The sequence below is a fragment of the Trifolium pratense genome, linkage group LG1, assembly GCF_020283565.1.
Source record: "Trifolium pratense cultivar HEN17-A07 linkage group LG1, ARS_RC_1.1, whole genome shotgun sequence".
In the NCBI taxonomy this organism is placed as follows: domain Eukaryota; kingdom Viridiplantae; phylum Streptophyta; class Magnoliopsida; order Fabales; family Fabaceae; genus Trifolium; species Trifolium pratense.
This window is the reverse complement of record NC_060059.1, coordinates 32,687,734-32,696,207: the sequence shown is the minus strand read 5'-3', so window position 1 is coordinate 32,696,207 and position 8,474 is coordinate 32,687,734. Positions and strand designations below refer to the sequence as shown.

Genomic DNA, 8,474 nt, shown 5'->3' with positions numbered 1-8,474 from the left:
AAACACAATTAATAAATTACTCACTGACACCATTCTACCAGTAAAATGGTTTCAGAATACAACTATGTGCAACCATTCTACAAGCTAAATGGTTTCAGAAGCAAATAACTAATAATCAACTTACTGAAACCATTCTACCAGTAAAATGGTTTCAGATTACAACTCTCTGAAACCATTGTACCAGATAAATGGTTTCAGAAGCAAACACAATTAATAAATTACTCATTGAAACCATTCTACCAGTAAAATGGTTTCAGAATACAACTATGTGCAACCATTCTACCAGTAAAATGGTTTCAGAAGCAAACATTAGTTTTTAATTACCGTTTTATCTCATTTAATTAACTAAAAATAGTTTCAGGTCTCCAAAAATTTCATAAAATATATCAAAAGTTCCAGAATATTATCTATTATTTTCCCGGTATAATGGTTTCAGTGAGTTGGTTGAGTGGTGCGTGTTAAATTACAACACACAAGTAACGTATTTAGTAGACAAAAAATGAGATTAAGGTAGTGAAAAATTGCGTTTTTTTTTCGGTGTCCAAATCAAACGAACCAAGTCTCTATTTGTAGACAAAAAAAAATTATGAATTTTGGTATAAAAATAAAAAAATAATTTATAACGAAATAATTGAGTTCAAAGTATTAAATGAACAAAAATCACGCCCAGCCAACCATTGTGTGACACGTGTCCTACTTTTAAAAAGCAAATTTTTCTCTCTCCAGGTTGTAATCCAGTGTGGCGCAGGCGCTGGAATCTGATGGATCAGGATGATCTGGGCTGTCTGATTGATCAGACAGTCTTGATGAGATCAGATCTTGGCTGTCTGATGGAAATCAACGGTCTGTAACCATGGTCCTTCGGTACGCGCGCGACACTGGATCCTCGTCTATTAATGGTTTCAGAAGGTGGGGCGCGTGTACTGTTGGTGTAAAATTACAGAAATGCCCCTGTTGCTTTATTCTTTCAAAAATTAAAAGAATGGGTATTTTGGTCCAATTGAAAAGGTGCACCTTGCTAACTTAGACCTAACTAGGGTCTATGTTAGAAAACCCCTATATATATATATATATATATATATATATACTCCCTCCGTCCCGATTTATAAGAGAAAAAAAAAAAACACACTTATTAAGAAATGTATTTAATATTCTAAAATCTATCAAAAACATAATTTTGTTTCCAAAAGTACCCCTATTAACTTACTCCATAAAAAAGCAAAATTATTTAATAGCCTACTCCTAATTTCTAAGTACCCCTAATTTTTAAGTGCATCTCGGTACTTCATTTAAAAGTAACTCTGCAACTCCATTCTATCATATTCATTCCATTTGAGAATTGCAAAACGTGACCCACACAAAATTAAACTCCAACATCGGTACTGTATACCAGTAGCACTGCAATCCTAATAATTAATTGTTTTGGAAAATATAATAAGGGGTACTTTTGGAACTTTAAAATTAAATTGGTCAAATTTGGGTATTTTTCCTTATAATTTGGGACAAAAAAAAGGGTCTTTTTTCCCTTATAAATCGGGACGGAGGGAGTATATATATATGAGTCAGGATCCGTTGACACCAACTAGTTTGACACCAAATGTTACACCTCTCAATAACGTTTTAACCGATATAAATTTTATAAAATCCACCGTTGGATTGAAAGTTTACATCATATAGATCATTTGTGTTAAATTTCAAATAAATCCAAAATCATTTGATATGTTATTGAGATACATCAAAATTAACGGTTTTTGTATTTTTTTAAATGCCGTTAATCTTTATGTGTCTCAATAGCATATCAAATGATTTTGGATTTGTCTGAAATTTTACACAAATGATCTATATGATGTAAACTTTCAATCCAACGGTGGATTTTATAAAATTTATATCGGTTAAAACGTTATTGAGAGGTGTAACATTTGGTGTCAAACTAGTTGGTGTCAACGGATCCTGACTCTCTATATATATATATATATATATATATATATATATATATATATATATATATATATATATATATATATATGAGTTAGGATCCGTTGACACCAGGTGTCAATATTTATTTTGACACCAAATAATATCGGTTGATTTGTTTTGATCTAAAGGCTTAAATTTATTCACTAAAAAAATCACGTGAGGGTCATATAGTGTATCTTTGTTGTTAAGAATTTTTTGACCTATTTCACTCTATCACGGCGGCTTCGATCTTATTTTATTTCAATACCCATGTAATTTACTTGTCAAGGATGGCTAATGGCTTCCTAATTGCATTCTGGGTCATAGTGGTTAACTGGTTATATATGAGTCAGGATCCGTTGACACCAACTAGTTTGACACCAAATGTTACACCTCTCAATAACGTTTTAACCGATATAAATTTTATAAAATCCACCGTTGGATTGAAAGTTTACATCATATAGATCATTTGTGTAAAATTTCAAATAAATCCAAAATCATTTGATATGTTATTGAGATACATCAAAATTAACGGTTTTTGTATTTTTTTAAATGCCGTTAATCTTTATGTGTCTCAATAGCATATCAAATGATTTTGGATTTGTCTGAAATTTTACACAAATGATCTATATGATGTAAACTTTCAATCCAACGGTGGATTTTATAAAATTTATATCGGTTAAAACGTTATTGAGAGGTGTAACATTTGGTGTCAAACTAGTTGGTGTCAACGGATCCTGACTCTATATATATATATATATATATATATATATATGTAGAAATTCAGGAAGATATAATAAATATTTGTATATTCATTGTATGTTTCAAGTATAAGCAAAAGCTCCTGTCTATATTATATGATTGCAGACAAAGAGACAAAGAAAATAATTACACATAAAGGCTAATTGATCCTAACATAATTACAATAGTGAGAGAATCATAACATATCGTAACAATATATATATAAAAATTCTTTCAAATAGAAATAGAGAACGAAATAACTAATTTTTCTTTATTTTGAAAAAAAAAAGAAATCAAATAATCCATGTACTGCCAATTTGAATGAAGAAGAACAAGATAATCTATTTAAAAACATAACACAACTTTAACAATTTTTTATTTGTAGTCGACCTCTCAGCTTCGTAGGATTTTAGTAGCTGTCGACTGATGCTCCGATGAACGGAAGACGTATGGTCCTAAGGTAGCAAAATTTCTTATCGGGTAAGTTTGGACTCGCACAAAAGGCGTAATGATCTGAGCACTGTCTTGGAGAGAGAATAAGGGAAATAGATATGTAAGTAAAATAGAGATGTCTATGAGAATTGTTATTTTATGTGAAAATAATAATAGGAATAATTACTAAACCTTGGATAAAAAACATGTAAAGATTAAAAGCGCCAAATATATATATTTTTTTTTGTTGAAGACAATTAAAAGTGCCAAAATGTTTCTTGGAGAATTGATTGACTTGATTAATGTTTTTTCTCATTTTTTTTCAAGGCAGATTAATATACGGGCCCCTCATTGCTCATTCCTTTTTTTTTTTTTGACACACAAAAACTTAACTCATTTCATTAATCAAAAGGTTCTCAATACAAGGAGGAATCGAATAAAAATCACAGCGACTAGCCCAAGATTTGGCCGCCCTAGCTAGCTTATGAGCAAGCAAATTTGCTTGACGCTTTATAAACTTTACCTCAAAGTTAGAATTTAAAATCAACAAGTTCTTAATATTTGAAATAATAATACTAAAGATGGAAGCCCCATTATAATTAGCATCCTGTATAGCTCCCACTACCAATTGTGAGTCACTTTCAAACGTAATATGTTGTCCGTTCATAGTACATGCAACCTTCATTGCTTCCAAGAGGACAAGAGCTTCTGCTTCAAGAATTGAATGTGCACCATTTTTCCAGTAACTACCTGCTCGAATAAACTGACCTCTTTCATTCCGTAGACACCAACCCCCGCTCGTAATTCTTCTGTCGTTATGAAAACCGGCATCAACATTACATTTTAGCCAACCTTATCTTGGTGGTACCCATTGCAGCTGCTGCTGAACCTGTTCTTCCCCTCTTCTACTGCTGCTAAAATTATATGAATCTTTTAGCTAAATTCACAATAATTAAGAAAAATTATTAATTCGCATAATTAATAATGAGGATTTTGACCTAGCAGGGCCTTTTGGCACTTAATGGCAACCTCCATGTGCTTTAGCCGTATATGGTGAAGTTCGACGTGAAATGCACATTCATGTGCACAATTAATGATATTGCAATTCAAAAGTGGAGTGCCAAGGGATATTCAATCATCGTGGATATGAATGCTTTTACTACGTACCGATTTTGTTATTTAAACTTTTTACACACACATATTTTAAGAATGCAATTATGTTGTCAAAAGAAATACTCCTACTTTTACTAAATTATTTTTATAAGTTATTGGTTTGTTTTCTTGATAATATTGCATATAGTAATAATTAGGGTGTATAATAGAAAAATATTGCATTGAAAAATGAAAATATTCATTCATTTTTGCGTAAACGACTTTTTACACCCTGCAAAATTAGGAATTTTTCATTTACCCTTTGTGCAATTTTTTTTTTGTTTACCCCCCTACAATGTTAAAATTTTCTCATTTTGCCCCCTATATGGACAACTGGGCATCTGATTGTGCATCTTTTTTTATGTGGCATGTACACGTGGAAATACATTAAATTATATTTATTTTTAAAAATCCACGTCAGTTAATAAATTATTTTTTAACAAAAAAAAATTTCTTTTTAAGAAAAAATTCTTAAAACTTTATTAATAATTTTTTTTAACTGTCAAAAAGAATAATACTTTTTTTTTCAAAAAATAATAATTTTTATTTATAAAAAAATCTCTTAAAACTTTATTGTTATGTTTTTTTTAATAATTTTTTTTTACTATCCAAAAAATAATAATTTTATTTATAAAAACAAACTTAAAACTTTATTATTATGTTTTTTTTTAAAAAATTGACTGTTAAAAAAAATAATACTAAAGTTTTATGAATTTGTAAAAATAATAAAAAAAAATAAGTTTATTATTTTTTAAATTTATTAGTTAAAATTATTTTTAAATTTAATTTTTATTATTTCTTAAAATTCTTAAAAAATTTATTAAAAAAAGAATAATAAAGTTTTAATTATTTTTTTTTAAAAAACTATTATTTTTTGAATTTTTTTTGGCAGTAAAAAAAGTAAAGTTTTAAGAATTTTTTTTATTATTCTTTTAAAAAAATATTAACTGACGTGGTTTTTTTAAAAATAAACATAAATTAAATGTATTTTCACGTGTGCATACCACATCAGCAAAGATGCACGGTCAGATGTCCCGTTGTCCACCTAGTGAGCAAAATGAGAGAATCTGCATATTGCAGGGGGTAAACAGAAAAAAATTCGCGCAGGGAGATAATGATAAACGAAAAATCTCTAATTTTACAGGAGGGGCAAATAGGCATTTAACCTTCATTTTAAATAAAATTTCATTCATAAAATGACACTTATTACTCAAACAACATGCTCGACGTCGATTTCATGTTTTTATTGCTTCTATTCTATTGATGTAGTCTCAATATCTGTATCAATATTTCTTTGGACTGTTTGGTTTGAAAAGGTCATAATTTCTTGCTGGTGGTGGTAGGGAGTTAATAGTATGTGAAGGCTTTATCCTCCGGTACCTTTTGACCATATGTGTGCAATCAAATATGATATATATTACCTAGTGGAGAAGAGGTTAGTCAAAATACAAGGTTAATTACCTCTTTCTTTGCAATGGGAAGGATGGAAAAAATATGGGGAGAAGACTGCATGGAATTTAAGCCTGAGAGATGGATATCAGAGACAGGACGCATTATAAATGTACCATCTACAAGTTTACAACTTTCATTCAGGTCCTAGAACATTTTTGGGTAAAGATATTAGTTTCTTTCAAATGAAGATACTTGCAGCTACCTTGTTATGGAAGTTTCACATACGGGTGGTAGAAGGTCACCCCGTAAAGCCAAAATTTTCTGTCATTCTCCGCATGAAGCATGGCTTGAAGGTTGAAATCACTAAAAGATGCATTTGACAGAAGTTGCTCCGATGTTGATCTTTGTGTCTTCGTTAAATATTGTTATGGTTTGGTTATATTAAATTAATCTCTGTCGTTTGTTATATGTTGAAGTTAATTGTGGAACTGTGCATGTGTATCATGTATTACAAATCAAAATAAATTTTCTTCTATTATAATGGTTGCGTTCATTTGAACACAAAATTTATAAATTAATTTTAAATAAATTGATTTATTTTAAAAATGAGTTGGGATTTACTTTTTAATACATTTATCTAAAAGTAAATGGAACGATCACTACAACATTTTATTCAGTTGTCTTAGTTAAAGAAACCGTTTTCAACGCCACTTAAAATTTATTTTTCGAATAGTAATTTTGTTTCTAATATTTTCCATATTGGTAATCTTATTCGTTCATTGTTTTTTGCGACAAAATCTCACCCAAAATTACACTGATTCTTCCAAAATTTCCCGTATTGGTAATCTTATTCGTTCATTGTGTTTTGCGAAAAAATATCGCCTAAGATTCGAAAATCACACAAGTCAAATTCCATTTAAGCTGAAGTCATTGAAAGAGGTACTCAAGCATGAGTAGAAATATAACTGCGAGGAAAGTGGAAATGACCACCAAGCTAAATCAAATGTGGTTTCAAAATGTGGATTATAAGGCTACATTAACTTTTGTTGATGATTTTTTTTTTTATATTTAAAATTACAGGGAGTAAATATTTATCATTCACTGAGAAAACTATATCTCTGTCAACAAAATTGCATTTTTTTTACAATATTTGCTTATTATTTTTATTTCTTGCAAAAATTGTATTGAAGAACTTGTAGACAAAATAATTTTTACTTTTATGCATTCACATATTCCATTTGCAATTTTTTTATTATTAATATCAGTCAACAATAAAAAAAAAACCACTTCTTATTATAGCACTACTAGAAGTATTGAATAGCAAAACTGAAATGAAATAAAATAAAACAAGAGTTTTTTTTTTATATGACATGGTGATATTAATTCATGCCTATAGAAATAAACAATCCATAACAAATCAATAATAATCCAAAAAATGCTTTGAAATATTCATATTGGTTCATCTTGAATCATAATTCCAAACAGAACAATCTTTTATACACAAGCACATTGCAGCACTTTATTTATTAGTATCATACAACTCTATGATCTGAAAACTAAACAGAAACTAAACAAATCTTATATCAAGAAACAGAAACTAAACAAATCCATGGTGTTAATGGCTACAAAGGATTATCAAAATCTACCGATTTTCAAAGAAATGATGAATTCTACATTTTCTACCATGAAAAGAAGGTGTTGATGACGAGTTACCGTTAGAAACCACAGAAAGACTCAAACGACGACATTGCACCATTGGTGGATTGTAGCGAGTGGACTTGTGTGTTAGAAACTTGTAAGTGGCTAAAATATCCAAATTTATAGCCAAGTCATGATAGATCCCTAAACGCGTTTCTTGATCATACTCGAAAAGTTGTTTAGGTTGGAGGCTCTTCTTCATTACACCCTTACCTTCAAACAGTACATGAAGAAAACTGGTAGTCTTGTGGCCTTGATCAAAAGGTGTCAAATTGACAGTAGCAAATTTATGATCTTTGTAGAATGCAATTGCAGCGATCTCCCTGTAGTACACAATGACATTCTTGTTGGGATTTCTTGAAGTGATATTTGCTTCTAACTTGTAATCCAAGGTATTGTTGTTTGTGAGGTTGAACTTTGTGAGTGATGCATCAGTTACATGGAACTTGATATCAGAGGGGGCATAGACGATGATTAACACGAAGATGCCACCGCCAAGAAATGAAAGTGCAAATAGCATCAAGAAAATGTTCTTTATCCATTCACCTATGACTGGAAAATACTCGGAGATGGCCATGGTTACTTTACTTCTTTCTATGATCTCAGTGAAGCTGTGAAATCTAACTCTTGAAAATTTTTCATTCATATACAAATGTGAAGGAGATTAGGAATATATATAGATATAATAGTTGGTTAGAATTTGTTATTAGGTAGTTAGTTGGTTAGTTGGTTAAGTTAGTTGGTTGGTTAGTTAGTTAGTTGATGAAATAGTTCTTATAGTGCACTATATCATGTACCTTAGATTAGTACAAATTATTTATCATTGCAAAAACAGTTTTTGTTGATATGTAAATTTGTAGTAATTTTAATTTCTGCTTAATTTAAATAAAAATATGAAGATTCATATGTTATATTAATCAAGTTAGGTTTTTAAAGATGAAGTTTTGGCTGGAATAGTATTGGTGTAAGTTTAAGGCATTTGGCAGAATTACATAATTGATTTATGCAAGTAAAAGGTGTTGATTCATTCAAAGTTCAAACCATAAACACAAAATGTTTGCATTACTTCAAATGACGAGACTGAATCACACCAACTGCTACTA

At 29.9% G+C, this 8,474-nt stretch overlaps 1 protein-coding gene across 1 annotated transcript; it reads right to left on the bottom strand.

Moving 5' to 3' along the window:
* Window positions 1–7,315: 7,315 nt before the first annotated feature.
* Window positions 7,316–7,971, bottom strand: LOC123892576 (NDR1/HIN1-like protein 10). Its single transcript, XM_045942394.1, has one exon. It carries the CDS (start codon window positions 7,946–7,948, stop codon window positions 7,316–7,318), a length of 633 nt encoding a protein of 210 aa, XP_045798350.1. The 5' UTR covers window positions 7,949–7,971.
* Between the last annotated feature and the right edge of the window lie 503 nt (window positions 7,972–8,474).